Genomic DNA, 19,658 nt, shown 5'->3' on the forward strand with positions numbered 1-19,658 from the left:
CGAAATGTGATCACATTGGTTGCTTCTGAAATACAACTGGCATAATTAGATAAGTGCTGATATAATAAAGTTTCTTTGCACTAATTGTTATAAAAATTGTTTTTTAAGTGATATATTTAATGATGGACATAAGGACTTTCTTGGTAGATGATTATAATTATGGAAGGTAACAGAGGAAGTCTCTATATATTGGGAGCTAGCCTTTTTGTCTCATATATGATTACTCCAGAGCTTGAAGGATATTTCTCTCCATTGATTAAAGAAAATAAATTAATGCTATGGAAATATTTGTAATATTTATTGGAAGTGCTATTTGAAGGATATTGTTTACAATATCACTTCCTTTTGGATGCTTGGTTTGTATTTTGTAAAGGTAACAAAGGTATTTATGTGCCTTTTATAAAAGAGGCTCCTAGAATCAGCCCCTGTAATGTGTAAATTTTGATGCACACATTTACACCTGCTTCACAGAAGGTTTAAATGTGGTTGTGTATTTGTATAGTCTGTAAAATATATGGGTACATCACATCTCTGCCCCTGCTCCATCTAAAGTATGCCCCTGGTATCACCTACAGTTCCTTAGCATCTTCAATAGATCAGTCTAGAATTTGCAGGTTATGCCCATCTACTAGCAGGTAGAGATGGAGAGTACAGACCTGATCTCTGCTGACAAGACCACTTTGCAGCTGTTCCAAACCAAGTATTTCCTTTTCTCAAGCAGGTAGAAAATGGTTCCTTGCTTAGCTCCTGGATTGTTCTACTGTTGATCACTTATAGTCTAGTATCCTTGATCTCCAGTTGAATTGGAGTAAAGGCTTTTAGTTTCAGAGGCCTGTTTTTCACATTCCAGTTTGGCCTTCTCATCTTGTGTTTTTCAATCCTATGGGCTCATTATCAGTTTCAGGTGATACCCTTTAGTTTATCTACTGCCCCTGAGACCTTGTCATGGTCATGCTCATTTTTATAGAAACTGCCTCCTTTGACGCAAAAGAATCGGAGTTCATCCCTTCCTAGACATCTAGTTGACAGGGCCTCTTCTCATCAAGAGAAGCAGCTAGGCCACCTCCAGAGTACTAAATTTTCTGTGTCATTGGAATGGGTGGTCAACTTTGCCAAGAGCAATTTGACGCTGTTTCAGAGTCCTTGGGCATGGGACGTTATGCAAATTTTAAGGTCTATGGCAGCAATCTTGGATGTAATTCCCTGGGTGAGAGCACATAGGAAACCGCACTCTTTGCTGAACTGTTGGCTACCCTTCTCTTAGCAGTACAGCTGTCACTTTCCTTGGACTTCCCAAGCAAAACTTAGCATGAACTGGTGGTTCCAGTTGTGCAAATTTAAACAAAGAATTTTTTTAGCATTCCTGGAGTGGATAATGGTATCCACAGATGGCAGTCTCTCAAGCTGTGGGGCGCAATGCTTTCATCACATAGATCAGGGCAGGAGGTCTTCCAGCACAGCAGAGTGTTACAGTCAATCGATCATCTCAAACTGAGAGCTGTTCGCAAAGCATGTATTTCAATTGCTAGTTTGTGGGCTGTGGTGCAGGGACTCAGAAAGAAACTTCATCAGTGCTTCACGGTAATGCACGTGAGTAGCAATTATCTTGGATTTCTGCACACCCCTCCCAGAATATGCTTTCTATACTTCATGCCTCTCAGCTCTTGGCAGATTCGGCACCCTAGCGCTCTGTGTTCAGATTTTTTGAGTCTCCTGAGGCACTAGCACGTCCTGCTATTTTTTCTCCCAATTTTATATTATTACTTCATCAAGCATATTGCTAAAGAGGGTTCAATCTACTCAGTATGTTCTTTGGTCTTCTGAAGAGCTTCAGAAATAATTGTCTTCCAAGAGAAGGAGATTAGAGCACCCTAAAAATTGGTAAATTGAATCCTTGCTCTCAGATCCAGAGGCTGATGCAGCCCATTTTCTACTTTCTAGAATTTTGGAGCTCAGAGAATCCTTGGAAAAGGGGGTACTCCCAGGTGGCGAAAGTGATGATCCTATAGCAGCTAGGTTTTTATTTATTTATTTATTGCATTTGTATCCCACATTTTCCCACCTATTTGCAGGCTCAATGTGGCTTACAGAGTTGTGTTATGACATAGTCATTCCAGGATGTCAGATACAATTCGTAATGTACAAAGATTGAGAAGGGTAGTGAAAGGAGGGTGTTAGGCAGGATAGTATAAAAGGTGGACTTTAAAAGCTGGGTGCGCTGGTAGGTAGTTTTATAGGTTATGGGTTCTCTTTGTAGGCCTTGTTGAAGAGATATGTCTTCAAAGATTTGTGAAAGTTAGTTAATTCGTCAATAGTTTTCAGGGCTGTAGGTAATGCATTCCACAACTGCGTGCTCATGTAAGAGAAGGTGGTGGCATGTGTCAGCGTGTATCTTAGTCCTTTACAGCTGAGAAAGTGCAGATTGAGAAATTTGCGAGCTGATCTTATGGCGTTTCTGGGAGGCAGGTCCACAAGGTTTAGCATGTAGATTGGGGCGTCTGCGTGAATGATTTTGTGAACAATCGTGCAGATCTTGAACACAATGCATTCCTTGAGTGGGAGCCAGTGAAGCTTCTCTCTTAGGGGTTTTGCACTTTCATATTTAGTTTTTCCGAATATGAGTCTGGTGGCGGTATTCTGGGCTGTTTGGAGTTTTTTGATGGTCTGTTCTTTGCAGCCAGCGTACAGTGCATTACAGTAGTCCAGATGACTTATTACCATTGACTGTACCAGGGTACGGAAGATGTGTCTCGGGAAGAAAGGTTTTACTCTTTTGAGTTTCCACATGGAGTGGAACATCTTTTTCGTTGTGTTCGTCACGTGGGCATTGAGTGTGAGGTTTCGATCAATGGTAACTCCAAGAATTTTCAGATTTTGTGAGATGGGTAGAGAACAGTATGGTGTGGTTATGGTGGAGTATTTGTTTGTGTTGTGTGGTGAGGTGAGTATAAGACATTGTGTTTTTTCTGCGTTGAGTTTTAATTGGAATGCATCCGCTGTAAAGAGTATGTGGGACAGGCCCCAAAGGAACCCTGGGATAGGCCAGAATACCCCCGTTATAGGCAGGCATTCCCCAGGAAAAAACTAGAAATAAAGAACTACAACTCCCAGCATGCCCCAAGGGAGACCGGGGATAAGGGAAACTATGTGCATTCCCAGGAGTCTCCAGAGGAGGGCCGCAGGGGAAGGAATAAGGCTGATTCTCCAACCTGGTGGAAGAGGTGGTGGAACAGGTGGGTGGAGAAAGAAGAGCCACCAAAGAGCTTTAATGAAAGAAAGGGTGAGCAGCTGGGAGAAGGGCGGGGCGAGGAGAATATGGATTGGGCTCCTGAGGAGAGAGAGGCAGAGAGTGAACCTTGCCCTATGGAGTTGACTGAACCGGAGAACACCCTGGAGGAGCCGATGGACTTTTCAGCTCTGGCTCAGCGAAAGCCAAGGAAGTAGCGGGGCCAAGCCGGGTCAAGCGGGAGGAGGTCAGGTAGGAGTATGACTGACCAAGAGGGTGGGACCCTAGGCTTTGAGCCCGCGCAAAGCCATTACTGAACTGTGTTTTGAAAGCCTGGCTAAACTGAGCGGTGTTTTTGAAAGCTTGGCTAGAACTGAACTGTGTTTTGAAAGCCTGGCTAAACAGCTGTGTTTTTGAAAGCTTGGCTAGAACTGAACTGTGTTTTGAAAGCCTGGCTAAACTGAGCTGTGTTTTTGAAAGCTTGGCTAGAACTGAACTGTGTTTTGAAGGCCTGGCTAAACTTGAACTGTGTTTGAAAGCCTAGCTGGACTGAGCTGTGTTTTTGAAGCTTAGCTAAAAATTGAACTGTGTTTGGAAACCAGGGCTGAAGTGCGCTGGGTGTTTTGTTTTTCTTTTTCCTGCTACTTTCCAGGGGACCGGGAGAGAAAGCAGCGGTGGAAGCCTGCACGGTGTAGCAGTGTTTGTGTTTTGGAGAAGCAATTGGGAGAAAGAGGGACGTTCCTCCTATTCAATAAAAAGCTTCCTTATATTTGTTTTTTCTTTTGAGAAAAGGGGAGCCATACAAGAGTGTGTTTTTTTTCTCTGGTTTTTGTATAAGAAGAGCTGCAACCCCAGGAGAAAAGAGGATCCACTTTACACCGCCCAGGAGTGCATGATTTGGAGGCTTTGGTTAATCTCGTTGGTGATTTCGCTTAGATCATGTTTGAACGGGATGTAAATCGTGACATCATCTGCATATATGTAGGGGTTGAGGTTTTGATTGGCTAAAGGTTTGGCTAAAGGTATCATCATTAGGTTGAAGAGAGTTGGTGAGAGGGGGGATCCTTGGGGAACTCCACATTCAGGTATCCATGGGGGAGATATATCCGCGTTCATTGTTACTTGGTATGCTCTTATGGTCAGGAATCCTTTGAAACATTTGAGAACTGTACCTCCTACGCCGAAGTATTCTAGTATGTGTAGTAGTATTCCATGATTAACCAAGTCGAAGGCGCTGGACATATCGAATTGTAGGAGGAGTATGTTGTTACACGTTGCAATTGCTTGTTTGAATGAGTTAATTGCAGACACTAGTACAGTTTCGGTGCTGTGATTTGCCCGGAATCCTGATTGAGACTCATGCAGAATTGAGTGTTTGTTTAGGTATTCAGTGAGTTGTTTCGTCACTATGCCCTCCATGAGTTTGGTTATGAGCGGAATAGATGCTACTGGGCGATAATTAGTTAGGTCCATTGTGTTTTTCTTAGCATCTTTTGGCAGCGGAGTATGTTTTTCACAAAGATGAGCTTTTTTGCTTAATCATCAAAACATTAGAGGTTCTCAATAGTTCCTTTCTGGAAAAAAAGGACCCTTTCCCATGTTGGATCCTATTATGTCAGGAACTAAGAATCCTCCTAAGGTTCTTAGTTCCTGAAGCTATGTAAGAATTGATCTCTGCACAATGGAATACCCCAGAGGCCAGTCTTAAAGTGGCTCATTCTATTTCCAAGCTTTATCCACTTCTTCTAGAAGAACTGGATAAGCTTAAACTGTGCAGGGTAGATTAGTGATGCTCAACCCTGTCCTCAGGGCACACCCAGTCAGTCAGGTTTTCAGGATATCCACAATGAATCTGCATGTGAGATTTGTATACAAAAGAGGCAGTATATGCAAAGTGACTGAGGTAGACACTGGTAACAGCTATAACAAAGAAAACAATTATTCCCATCGAAGGTGGCATGACTCTTAAAGATCTTTAGGAACAAAGGATACAAGCCTCTTTGAAACTGTCTTTTGAGATAGCTTCATTGTGTGTGACTGTTACATTGACAGAACTTATCTCCATTTGGATTCAGCAGGCAAGTGAGTCAACCCAAGATTCTGCCTTCCCTCGATTTTCCAACGTTCAAGGCGGTGTGTGCAAGACATTTTTTATGGCTCAGGAATTGGGCTGCAGATGCAGCTTCCAAGTCTAGATTCACTAAGCTGCCTTTCAAGGGTAGGCTGTTGTTTGATGAAGACCTTTGGGGCTTCTCTGATCTTAGCAGGGGTAGCTTTTCCCTTCCAAACTTGAGAATTGCTTTGATACATCCCGCAAGTTCTGTATTGATCTGTTGACGACGCTAAGGAAGGAGAAATTAAATCTTCCTGGTAATTTTCTTTTCTTTAGTCCAAACAGATCAGTCCAGAAATCCACTCATCTGTTCTCTTTTTGTATTTACTTCAGCTCTTAAGACTTTTCTGTTAATATATACAAAACTCTGTTTCAGCTGATGTTAGAACTTTGAAGTTTTTCAAGTTATTCATAGTTTTCTAAAGGAGGAAGGAGATGTTTATTTGGTAAGTCCAATATATTCCACTGCTTTGTTGTCAAAACATGGGTTTGGAGCAGCTATATAGTGCCCTTTAAGGCCGAGCTCAGTTCTGTACTCTATATTTCCACCTGTTAGTAAATGGGCATAACCTGAAGTTCTGGATTGATCTGTTGGGAGTAAAGGAAAGAAAATTAGTACGTGAGACCTAATTTCTCCATGGCACATGTATAACACTGTCTTGTCACTGCAAATACTTATATATACATATAGTGTGGGGTATTATTATAGAAGGCCTTTTACATGTCTAATATAGCCTTTACTTATGGAAAACCTTTATAAAATTACCCTCATAATGAATATCCTTCAAGAGAAAAAAAAGAGGGACTACACTAGAAATAGTCTAATAACTCAAATGTATAAATGCATTATTACCTCTCTTTTTTTATATTGGTTATGCCTCTCTCCATGCTTCCTAGCATTCCACTGAACTCTGTTTTGCAACTATAAAATAATCAGAAAAAAAAATCAGTCTGAAATATCTCTCTTCTTGTAAGCACACTTTAGTATCACCCTTCTTCTTCTTCATGTGCCCATTCCTTGGATTTCTGCACCCGAAATACATGGCTCATCACTTTTTTTTTTACACTGAAAGGTAGCTGTAAAGCAGTTGCCCAAACCTCGAGCTTTCTTGTTTCCTACCTCATTTAGTCAGTTCCCTCAGTGATTGCTAAGATTATTTCATGTCTTAAAAGTTCAAAATATATTTTGATTTGTTGTGTTCAAATTTTAACCATTAATATGTGGTAAATCGTTCTTATTTGATAGGAGAGAACCTATTAAAGCCTGCCAAAACTCCTGTTGGTGTACTGCTGCAAAACCTGCAAGAATGCAATCAATATGAACTGGCTTTAAAGCATATAGTCAGATCCTTTGGGACTTGTCTTCTTCATGTAATTTCAAACACCATGGATGTGTGTCTGAGTGCAAAGGTACACCTAAAATCAGCAGAATGCCTCCACGCAAAGTTCAGGGCTAAAAAGGATAAGTCCAAGTGATATTTTTTTACATTCACTTTCTCAGGAGTGTGCAAGCAAAATAATTAAATTGGGTCCAATGTTTCTCTTGTACTTTAAGGAAAAGAAAGATGAAACTTTGGACATGGTATTTCCTCTGGAGAACATTTTACTTACTCTGGCTCAGTATTGTTGAGCAACTATATTTGAAGTTTAGTTTTACATAAGCTAGGACTTACAAAATAATGATAATATTAAAAATAAGAATCTTTGCATGTATCTATGGCTACATAGATCACTGCTTAGGATACACTATGATAGCAATTTCCAAAGCCAATTACTTAGGAAAATAATGATTTTACACGAGGAAATTGGTTGTCTGAGAATTGTTCTCTTAATCTGGCTAAAAACATGCATGGTGCCCCTGAAGGTGTATTTTTGTTTGGGTTCAATAAATTTGTGCACATTAATGCATTTTCACATTTTAATGCATTGTTTTCCAAAAAATAAAAACCTGTACAACATAAATGGTAAATATCTGAATGTAACTTGCCTTGAAAAAAGGTGTGAGCTAAGTGCTTAATGAAATAAATAAACTGCACACAGTGATTTTCAAAGTAAAGATTGGTATGTACTTCCCCACATTTAAAAGTATATGAAGACTTTGCACCAGTGTGGACAGTGTCAAAGTTTCCCCATATGATCTTGAAAATACATGTGCTACTTTAATTGGACAATTATTTGCCGTTTTATACAACTTTTATATTTTCATTATAGATATATGAGGAAAAAACAGTGACCAACAGTAAATCCTTTATTTTTTCTTTGGGAGAAAAAACTGTTTCACTGGTTAAAAATACTGCTATGGCATTAGTAGATAAGGTATGTATTCTTCAAAATAAAGTATTCGTTTTTTGATGTGCTTTATGATAACTGTCCTCCGAACCAAAATATCATTCCTCATGTGTCAGAAATTTGTGTCTAGAAGAAACCTGTTTTCTTAGTTTGAAAAAAAAAAGTTAACTATATATATATCTATATAAATTTAATCTTCTGATGAAATGGAATTTATTCAGTATTTAGGTAAGTGGATTGGAATTAATCAGACAAAAGTTCTTTGGATAAGTCCCCTAAATGATATGATACCTTATCAAAGTTTAAAGATAAATGAGCTTGCTTATCCATTAGAATCTCCTTTAGAATTCTGGGGGTAATATTTGATTTAGCTTTATCATTAGAGGCTCTAGTAAATATGATGATTAAGAAAGTGTTTCTGAAATTGAGATAATCGCATCACAATAGAAATTACTTTGAATTTGAACAGTTTAAAACAGTTGCTCAAGACTGTGTTTTAACTCAAGACTATTGTAATTTTATTCATGTGGGATGTACAGACAGGGTGATAAAAAGGCTGCAAATGGCAAAATACGGCAGCCAGATAGCTAAGCAGAGCTCAAAAACATGATAGGATGGCACCTTTATTGTAATGTCTTCACTAGTTGCCAATAAAGGCTCAAGTGATCTTTAAACTATGTATATTAGTGCATAAGATATTGTATGGTGAAGCACCATCCAATATGGTTCAGTTAATACATGTGCCGCCCATTGGTAGGACCTGAAATTCTCATAAGGCATTGCTATTGCTATTGCATTTTCCCTCCCTGAAGTATATAAGGTATAAAGTAAATTTTAGTCTGATTCTCATAGCAAGCCACTCGAGAATGGAATGCTCTACCTCTATCAGAGTATTATATAATCACAAGCCATTTTGCAAACAAGACTTAACTCTTCATGAACCATATTGAATAGCTTTAAATAGGATAATCTGCTGAGGAAAAATTATGTCTTACTTGATGATTTTCTTTCCTTTAGTCCAACCAGACAAATGAGTTGTGTCCATCAATCAGCTGATGGAATCAGAAAAGAAAATAGCTCCTGTGACTCACCCCTTAAGGGTAGCGTGCAGCCTGGAATGTTCAGTATTTTGACTAGCCAAGCAGTGGTGCTCCTGACCATATTACCAGTCAGTATGGAACTTCGAGACTATATGCCTCATTTTGCCAATAATGCCGTCAACAAAGGAGGCTTATGCTTGACTGACCTACAGTGGTGTGAGACTGAGGATAGGAAAAAGAAATGTATCTAAAAATAAAAGGAACAAATTGTGAAAAATAAAAGAAATAAACACCACAGGTAGACCCAAAATTCCAAGAACAAAAGATGGTGGGCTTCTGGACTCGTCAGGTAGGACTAAAGGAAAGAAAATTATCAGAAGACGTAATTTTTCTTTCTTTGTTGTCCATACGAGACCAGTCCAGATGAATGGGATGTAGCAAAGCAGTGCTCATGACAGGGTGGGACCAGAAAACAAAAGAAATTATCACAACATCTGAACACAACAAAGGAGGTGACTGCACAACTACAATTTGGACCAAGACTAGATCCCCGACTGGTGAAATAAGTAAAGGCCCAATGGACAAATGGAGGAACGAAACCACAGAAGAAGAATGCTTCCACATGGTACAGAGAACTGAGTCACAAGGGAATAAACGTCTCCCAACCCTTGTGCACCAAAAAGGAGGAAAATGCTGGCCACAAAGGAGCAGGCAGCCCAGAAGGTCCCATGAAGTGGTAGTCTCAGACATAAAAGAAGAAACACTAGACAAATCACACTAGCTGTACTAGAATAGGAACAACATGAACACAAAACCTTGATATAGGGAGCAACCATCTGAAAAACGTCCAGGTTCTCACACGAAGGCTGGAGTAGAACCCCCAAAATAGTTGTCAAATAGAGGAGAGAAGCAGTCTGAGTCAAAAAAAATTAGAACTCATAAGAAAACCGTCCTGCTGATAGTACAGTCTAGGTGGGGTATGGGCTACAACTCCCACCAAAAAGTCCAGACAAGATGAAGGTAAAAGAACTACCCTTGTATTTTTTATCTTTTAAGGAGAGCAAAAAAAAAAAAAGATCCCTGATTGAGATATAATCCACTTGAAAAAACTGAAATATCCCCGAGTTGCCCTGATTAATTAATTAATTGATCGATTAATTTGATTAATTGATTTGATTTGCTTACTTTATTTTTGTCTATTAGTTTGTAAGCTCTTTGAGCAGGGACTGTCTTTCTTCTATGTTTGTGCAGCACTGCGTACGCCTTGTAGCGCTATAAAAATGCTAAATAGTAGTAGTAAGCCACTTAGGCGAATCTATACAGCCGCTAAAGAAAGAAAGGCACAGTAGTTTGGGCTGCAGATATGAAAAAAGTTTTGAGACTTGAACAAGTGGAGCCTGAACTCTACTGCAGTGTCCTAAAAATAGCTGGCCGTAGGGAGGTTGAATGGTACAACCTGTTCTGCAAGCACGAGAAGAGACATACAAATGACTGAAAATATTTAGAACTGAAAGTAGGAAACCTCTGAGTTCACGAAATGATGAGGTAAAGGAGCACTACATACTCATATCAAACCAGAGCAACACTGCTCTGAGGACCTTCTGGCCGAAGACATAGCCACTAAGAAAACTGTTTTCAAGGTAAGATCCTTAAGAGTAGCTTTGTGAAGGGGTTCGAAAAGGTTTGTTTGTTTTTTTAAGTACCTTAAGAACAAGATTCCATTCAGGATAGATCTGTCTAGTTGGAGGCCTGAGGTGATTGACACCTGAATATGTTGCCAAAGAAGACTGTTGGATACGTCCACAAAAACAAGCCAAAGCCACTACTTGAATTTTGAGGAAATTGAGGGAAAGACCTTTCTTAAGCCCTTGGTTAGAATTTGTGGCAGTGACACTTTAGATGAGATGAGGTTTCTTTCTGAACACCAAGATTCAAAGGTTCTCCATACCTGAGCATATGTAGTAGACGTAGATCATTTTTCGGGCTTGCAGAAGAGTAGCAATGACTTTTTTTACTTTCTTAGGCATGACCTTTCAAAAGCCATGCTGCAAGACAATGGGGCAGGATCATCCATGAGATTGGATCCTGAATTGGAAGGCCTCTGTAATTGGGTAGAGACATCAGAGGCATCAGATCTGCGTACCAAAGATATCTTGGCCAATCCAGAGCTACAAGGATCATTTTCCTTGAATGACGAGCAATGCAAAAAGGTTTTCTGCTTAATATTGGCCATGGAGGAAAAACATATAGGTGGTCTGTTGTTTGCCACTGTTGTAGAAGAGCATCCAGACCCTCCACATTGGGGTCCTTCGAATGACTGAAGAATCTGCGGATTTGAGCATTCTTCCTGGATGCCATTAAATCTATCCCTGGGACTCCCCAACATGACATAATCAGATGGAATGTTTTTGTCATTAGCTGCCACTTCCCCAAATCCAGAGAAAGTTTGCTGAGAAAATCCACTTGAATATTCCTGCAATAGGAGCTGCTGAAATTAGAGAAATGTGGACCTTTGTCCAGAAGAAAAGAATTTCTGCTTCTGTGGCTAAATTAACATTCTTGGCTCCCCATGCCTGATGATATAGGAAACCACTGTCATGTTGTCTGAGAGAATCTTCACTGGCTTCACTCAAAGATGATGAGAAAAAGAAAGCAAGGCTTTTTGAATGGCTCTGATCTGTATATGGTTGATGTACCAAGAGGCTTCAGTTGGAGACTGTTGGCCTTGGACTGACTGAAGCAGACAAAGAGCTCCACAGCCCAATAATCTGGCATCTGTTAAGACTACAAATTAATTCTGAGTTGTCAGAGGAAGGCTGTTCTGAATCCACCAGTTGAGACTGAGTTTGGCTTGGAGGGTCCAAGAAAGATGGAGAAGGAACAGCTGAGAAGGAACCACTGGAATGGTTTCATATGGAATCTGACCCATGGAAGAATTTCCAAGGTAGAGGCCATTATATCCAGAGCTTGTACACAGTCCCAGACCCTGGAACATAGAAGGGAAAGTAGATCCTGGCTTTGATGTGAATCTTTTGCTGATAAGCAACAGGGAGAAATGTCTTCCCTAAGCCTGTGACAAATATCACTCCCAGGTAGTCTAAGATTTTTGTTGGAAACAACTGACTCTTGGTGAAATAGATTACCAATTCTAAGAACTGAAGAAGAGCAGCTACCTTGGATGGAACATTCGTACTCTTGATGATAAGAGTTGCAAATAAACCAGTCGTCGAGGTATGGATGAACCTAATTCTGTCCTTGCAAAGGAAGGCTGCCACTACTACCATGACCTTGGGAAAATGTATTTGGTGATGTGGAAATGCTGCATGGCATGGCCATAAATTGACAGTGTTCTCCAAGGATTGCAAATCACAGAAATCTTCTGTAGGCAGGTCAAATAGGAAAATGAAAGTATGTTTCCTTGAGATCTAAGGATATTAGAAACTCCCTGCTGGACTGAAACTATTACAGACTGTAATATTCCCATTGTGAAATGTTGAACCTTTAACACACTGACTCTTTTGAAGTCTAAACTCAGGTGGAAGGAATCCCCCTTCTTTGGAACTACAAAGTAAATGGAATAGCTTCCTGTGCCCCTGTCGCATCTGGGGACAGGCTCAACTGTACTTAAATGAAGAAGCGTTTGCAAGGTGTCTTGAACTGCTTGACGTTTGGCTGGAGCTTTGCATGGAGATCCAAGAAAAAAATCTGCAATGGAATGGGAGAACTCCAGTTTGTAACTCTGCTTTATTATTTCCAAGACGCATGGGTTTGAAATGATTTTGGTCCACTCCTCATGGAACATGGAGAGGCGTCCAACTATGATAAATCACAAGGTGTGAACTGAGACTCCAGAGCTGGTGGTGGGAGGCGAAACTGGTGGTTGGGAGGCGGGGATAGTGCTGGGCAGACTTATACGGTCTGTGCCAGAGCCGGTGGTGGGAGGCGGGACTGGTGGTTGGGAGACGGGGATAGTGCTGGGCAGACTTATACGGTCTGTGCCCTGAAGAGGACAGGTACGAATCAAGGTAGGGTATACACAAAAAGTAGCACATATGAGTTTATCTTGTTGGGCAGACTGGATGGACCATGCAGGTCTTTTTCTGCCGTCATCTACTATGTTACTATGTTATCATTGGGAGGCATGGGAAGCATTGGTAGACCAAGAGTTTGAAGCCAAGTTCTTTCTGTCAGCACGAAAGAAGGCTTGTCTTTGTTGGGAGTGGTATTACTGAAAGTTAGGTTTGCCTGGTCTGTAGCACTTGGCCTCACAAAACCTAAGATGAGACTGAGAGGATTTTTGAAAAATCTTTAGGCTTGTCCTCTGGCAATCTCTGAGACTTGGAGTCCCCTAGGTCTTTAACCAACTTCTCTAGATGATCTCCAAACAGAAGTTTACCTCTAAAAGATAGCTTGCTAAATGTGACTTAGAAGCCACATCAGCTATCCAGACTATGCCCAAGCCAGAGCCATCTTCTAGCTGAAATTGTCAAGAACTGACTGGTGTGGCTGAGAGCCAGAACATGGCTGGTTTATACTATTGTATTCTGCATCATTTATACCACTTTTAAGAAAATCTTCAAAGTGGTTCATAAGAATAAATATCCCATTCAGATATGATACACAAGTTACATCTTATTTAATTCTCTTAAGATTAAAAAAAAAAAATTACAAGGAGATCTCTGGATCTTTGTGCTTGCTCTCAACTGGCTACTTTAACCATTAGGCTATTCCTCTATATTGAAGTAGTTCTGTAATATCACTAGTTGTCCAATGCAATTAAAAGGCACAAAAGTGCAATATAAGCATTTAGAAACACTACGGCATACAGCTAGTGGAGCTGTTTAGATAGTTGTAGCTGGAGCTGGTATGCAATAGTTTTGACCAGTGTCAGTGTGCAATACCAGAGAGCAGAGGTTCTGTGGAAAACCAACACAGCTAACCTTTAGTACTATATCATAGTGTTAGCTGTCCCAGCCATCTCAAGGCAAGCAACATGGGAGAGTGAAGTAAAATATGCCCCAATTGAAATAGAGCTGAGTTCCATAGCCTCTAATATTATGCACAAATCAGCCTTGAACCTGTGACCTTCAGGTTGGAAGCCAGCCACCTTCCAGAATAAACTAGTATGTAACACTGCACCTAGAAGAGATCCCACTATGACAGCACCGATGTTCCCACTCTTTCATGGTTACCATGAGAGACATGGGAACAGTGCACTATTATACCTCAGACAAAACTCAAGATGTAAAACTTCTCACAGAAACATGGAGCCAATAGCATTAAGCTTAACTATACTGAACTCCTTTGTAAAGATGCTGAAAAAAGGATTACCTGTACTGCCAATATATAGAGAGTTCTGGTAACAAAAAGAAATTTCCACATATGAAGTGAGGGAAACATTCAGGGTGGGTTTGAATTTTGTTTTGTTTGTTAAAGTAACTGTCCTCTGTCAAAAAAAACTGAGAGGACTCAAGCACTGTAAATGAAAGGTATATAAGAATATGGGAACACAAAATAAGCACTTTCAGAGGACCTAACATACATGGTGCACTGCCCTGATGCTGTCCGCTGGCTCCCACACAGGGACTAGTATTTAACCAATTCTGCACCCATAAGTAAAATCTGAATAACTCACCACAGTTTAAAAAAAAAAAACAGGTGATTTCTTGTTCCCAGGCACAAAGCAGTGCAGTAAAATTCCTTGGGAGAGAATACACCCCAAATAAAGTCTCTAAAAAGAGAAACCACAAGCTCAGACTTTTTTTTTTAAGAGGCAGAAGAAGCCGTGAGGGGGAGGGGAGGGACCTGGCACTACCAAGTATACACCCAAAAGGCTAAAAGAGAAAGCCTTTGCCCCATAAGTTCAACTGATGCTCCAAGAAAAGGCCAGGAAAGAGAAGAGGGCATGGGGGGAGAGACCTGGCACTACCAGGTTTACATCCAAAAGGCCAATATGTAAAGCTTTTTGCCCCAGAAGCTCAACTGAACCTCAGAAAGGAAACAGGAGCCCACAACAGGAAACTGAGACAGAGCTGCACAGTGAAGTTCTGCTGCCTGCTGGAGATAAGAGATACTGAATGGAACCTAGTATACAGCAGCCTTATGTGGTAAAGTTCTAATTTGCTGTCTATCTCCACCTGCTAGTAGATGGGCATAACCCACAAGTATCGACTAATCCTTTAGCAACACTAAGGAAACTGTGTGATGTCTTATTGTTCCCTCACTTTCTAATTTCTAAAGATGTTCTAGCTTCTTAGATATGTACTCCGAACTGAACCATTTATATTTGGAATTGCTACATAATATAAGAAACTATATTATATTGTGTTGCAAAGCTGTAATGGTTGTATTGAAAATATTGTTTACTTTATACGCTTGCACAGTAGCATACAGTAATGTTTAACAGTATACAGTTGTCATGGAATTATAAACTGAAAATAAATTTTAAATAAAGGGATGCAACAACAGGGTCAGTCAGCTCTTTGTTACTCTTTCTAATTATACATGGATCACTAAGGCATGCTGTAAAAGTGACCCTGATTGTGGTGGTTGAGGACAAGCTGGGAATGGGGGGGGGGGGGGATTCTGCAAATGTGGCTTCCGTGATCACTGGGGGAAGGGGAAGAAAGAGTGAGAGTTCTGGTGGGGACACTTTAGGCAGTGGTATTCCCTCCCAGTCCTTGAGAGCTGCAGATGGGTCAGGTTTTCAATGTGTCCTTTATGAAATATGCAGAAGAGAAATTTGCGTACAAGGGAGGTAGTATGCATGGAAATCTGTCTCATGGATATCCTGAAAACCTGATCCATTTGAGGTCATTGAGGATTAGGAGTGAATACCCCCTTACTTGGGGGTAATTTTATAGCATGGTGCCTACATGAGAAGTCCTAAAAGGAACCTTTTTAATCCTATTTTATAAATGCAACATAGGCACTTAGGTGCCTTTATAGAATCGGCATCCCAGAATCAGTATCATGCAAATAGCCAGCGCACATATTTACACCTGCTCTGAATTTGCTATAACTTACATGCGTAGAGTACATTCATATATGCATGTCTTATAAACTTCACATTTACATCACAACTCCACCGTGGCCCCCACCCAGACTGTGCCCCATATTCCTGCATAAACAGTGACATATTATAAAAGGCCTTTTCTGCATAAAATTGATCACATATGCAGAAAACCCTTTATCAAATTACGGTTCCTGCTGAGGACTGGCTTCAATGACTAAAACAAGTGAATTGAGAGTGGATATAAATTAGGAGGGAAATCCCTGGGTAGTTGTAAATGAAAGCTCATGATATCAGTCCCAATTCCAGCTTCGATTCACCAGGAACTGAAAGGAGTAGAAGAAACTCTGGAATAAAAAGAAATACAAGAAGATTGAACAGAAGGTCTGTTGAACACGTTATTGACTCATAGAAAAATGTAGGCAAAGACCATATGGCCTATCCATTCTGCCCATCCCTGCCATCTACTCTCCCTATCACTCCCTTAGAGATCCTATGTACTTGTCCCATGTTCTCTTGAATTCAGATACTGTTTTTGTCTCCACTTCCACCGGGAGGCCATTCCACGAATTCACTACCCTTTCCATGAAGAAATGTTTCCTCAGGTTACTTCTGAGTCTATCTCTGTTCACTCAGTTAAATTTGAACTGCATCTAAGCAAGACCACTGCAGTTAGGGTTGTCTTCATGTTTGCAATACAGCACCTTTTTATGCAGTTAGAAGGCAGTGTTGATTCAAACCAAAGGCAAAATGTTCCTACATTTTTAATTGTTATACAGAGTTATCCAAAGACATTGGTGCTAAATATGTTTGTATTATTTTATGCAGATGTTCAATTGTCGTGTGGTGGATCATGGTCTGGCACTGGGGTATTGCACCCTATTACCAAAGAAAAAAGTGTTTGAGAAGCTTTGGGATATCATAAGCAATGCCTGGCAGAATTATAGAAAAATTCTGGTAGGTTTGGAGCCACTATTTTCTGCAGTTTAGCAGATAGATAATCTTCTAAAGTATACATGGTATAGAAGAGGGTAATGCACAGAGACTGAGTTACGTCTTCAGTATCATGGGAGACAGGTTCACAAATGTTTTTCTGCTATTCTAGGGATGTAAAATCCTTTAAAATCTTAACCATTTAAAATTAACAGGAAGGTGCAGTGATGAGTCTGGAAATGCAAAGCAACCCTCCTCAGGCATGCCTACACATTCCTTGGGCCTGCTCATGCAAAAGGTCAAACCTGAAATATCAGTGTAGTTTTGCCTGTTTACCTTTATTTATTGCAATTTTTCAGAAATATTCCAAAACAAATTTTGAAGTAAAAGTGTCATATTAATCAAATTATATTTTTAAAAAAGTAAAGAAATTTACAAAGTACTATCTAAACAAAACAAGACATTAGTTACTCCTTAACCTTTTACTTAAGGATCTTTTACTAACTTAGTGCATGCTAATGCCATTCTCACACGTATCTGCCTCAAATAACATGTGATAAACAGTGTTAACCTGTGTTAATCATTAGTCATTGCCCCTCCCCCTTTAATATTTTACATTCCTATTATGCTCTGTTAAAGATCTCTGTGGATTGTTTGAAGCATAGAACCAATCATGCTTATCTAAACTTCTAATTCTTTTGTTTGAGTCTTAACCTATAAAATATTGGAAACTGTCTCATTTTTAGCGATCGTATTTTCTGTCTATTTGGTCTAATTTTTGTTTTTTGCATTTAGATATAAGAGGCCTGATATTGAGTTGTGTTGCTTTATGTATGTATTCAGAAGCGCCATACATTTAAGTATGCTGCCACTTATTCATTTGAGTTATCCTGCTATTTTACTTTTTAGGACAGCCCATGGACCTCACCTCACCCCTTCTACGTATATGTATAATTTTATTTGTATGTTTGGATATGAGTGAGGTGAGGTTCAGTGCAGTGAATGGATAAAATTTACCCATAACCTGTTGACATTTTTTTAAGGCTTATGAGTTCAGTCCTGTAAGTCTTTTACAGTATTTGGGTTCAAAGTTATCAGTATGTAACATGTACTGTAATTGGGCCTTATATTAACCTTGAAGGAGATGATTTCTAAAAAAACAAATGTGGAACCTCTCTGATCAGCATACATCTTGAGAAAAGGCTAGAAACATAACCTTAAAATGTTTGATATTCATTCTTTGGCTTTTAAAAGACGAGAGAGAGATTTTCTGAGTTTACTGATCAGTACCTAACTTGTTAGAGAATTAAGTTTTTGATCTACTACACATTTGTTTTAGGCGGTTGCTAAGGTTGGAGCCCAGTTGGCCAATCTGTACAGTGATGCAGAAGAAAAACAAAAGTTTCGAGATGTAATCACTGATACAGAATGGGGCATACAACTCAGTGAGTTTGGTGTAAGTATTATTTTTCAGTTCTTTTAGCATGCAATTTATCAATTTCTTGAGCTAGCTGAAGGTTCAGCAATAGCAGTATATGGACTGAATTCCTGATTAAAATCCCCAATAGGTTGCTTTTTCAAATCCCTATTCTTCAGGCTAGCCTAAGCTGCTGCAAAACCAACATTTTCAGGTAAATGAAGGTAGCTATTGGACTCTAGTAGAGACACCTGTTAGCAAGCTGAAGAGGGGCATTTAGTAAACTCCAGAGCTGGTGGTTGGGAGGCGGGGCTAGTGCTGGGCAGACTTATATACGGTCTGTGCCAGAGCCGGTGGTGGGAGGCAGGGATAGTGCTGGGCAGACTTACACGGTCTGTGCCAGAGCTGGTGGTGGGAGGCGGGACTGGTAGTTGGGAGGCGAGGATAGTACTGGGCAGACTTATACAGTCTGAGCCAGAGCTGGTGGTGGGAGGCGGGGTTGGTGGTTGGGAGGCGGGGATAGGGCTGGCCAGACTTATACGGTCTGTGCCCTGAAGAGGACAGTACAAATAAAAAAGTAGCACATATGAATTTATCTTCTTGGGCAGACTGGATGGATCGTGCAGGTCTTTTTCTGCCGTCATCTACTATGTTACATTAGGAATTGTGTCATTTCCTCTTATCTAAGCACAGAGGACATGATGCTTAGAGATAGGTGAAGGAGAACAGTGAGAAAAAGTCCCTAGGCTCTATCCTGATCCTTTATTAAGGGTCGAAACAGCTGACTGCTTAAACAATGTTGGCTAGCACAATGGTTTGAGATGGAATAGACAGTAGTGAGTTTTGATTAGGATTAAGAATATAATACAAATGTTGGATTTCTAGAATTGAGAGGTGAGAAAAAAAAGTCAACAGCTTAGCTCATTGTTTGTTGTCAGTAACTTTCAAGCAAAGAAGAAAGAATGGCCTACTGGTTAGTGCAATGCAGTGGGAATCCAAGGTTCAGATCCTGCTTCTCCCAATGACACTTTGTGAACTGTCACCTTATCTCCCATTGCCTCAGTAAGCCATTTAGAGCCAGACATTCAGCCCAGATGGGAACCCTGTGAAGTTAAGCACCGGCCCAGGCATTCAGTATATGGTATATTCAGCAGCACTATCCATTTAAGAGGTGTACATGTATCTGCACAGCGGGTGTGGGGGATCAAGATCTAATCAGCCAGTCCCAAAGGGACTGGGAGCCCAAGCCAGAGGTTAATTTCCCCTGAGAACACTGTTAGTCTAGGCATATGGGCCAGAGCACTGTGCTTGCATAGCAGGGTAGACCACACATGTGAAGTAATTCTCAGGGCACATTCTCCAGAGAGGCTCTGACAGTGTTGCACCACCCACGATCTTCTTCGCTGACTTTCAAGCACCTTTGTCCAGGAAGGCTGGGTGGTGCCACTCTGAGTTCTGAATACTCCAGTTGTCTGAGTTCTAATGCTTGTTCAGTTTGTTGCCTATTCAGGCCTGTGGCTTGTGACTAAAATATGCACAGGAACAATGTCCAGCTTCTCTGCTTACGCAAAGGCGCCAAACTCTGTTTTTTAGAAGAGTCAGCAACGCCAGGCTTTCAGAGTTCTTCG

At 40.4% G+C, this 19,658-nt stretch overlaps 1 protein-coding gene across 1 annotated transcript in view; it reads left to right on the forward strand.

The window, feature by feature from the left end:
- The window catches only part of KNTC1 (kinetochore associated 1), a 318,233-nt gene that overhangs the window by 223,782 nt on the left and 74,793 nt on the right, over positions 1 to 19,658 (forward strand). Inside the window, exons 39-42 of the mRNA XM_030219253.1 lie at positions 6,586 to 6,749; positions 7,551 to 7,655; positions 16,509 to 16,637; positions 17,953 to 18,069. Coding sequence (XP_030075113.1) covers positions 6,586 to 6,749; positions 7,551 to 7,655; positions 16,509 to 16,637; positions 17,953 to 18,069 — 515 coding nt within the window. The remainder of the gene's footprint in view (positions 1 to 6,585; positions 6,750 to 7,550; positions 7,656 to 16,508; positions 16,638 to 17,952; positions 18,070 to 19,658) is intronic.

The sequence above is a fragment of the Microcaecilia unicolor genome, chromosome 11 (genome assembly GCF_901765095.1).
Source record: "Microcaecilia unicolor chromosome 11, aMicUni1.1, whole genome shotgun sequence".
In the NCBI taxonomy this organism is placed as follows: domain Eukaryota; kingdom Metazoa; phylum Chordata; class Amphibia; order Gymnophiona; family Siphonopidae; genus Microcaecilia; species Microcaecilia unicolor.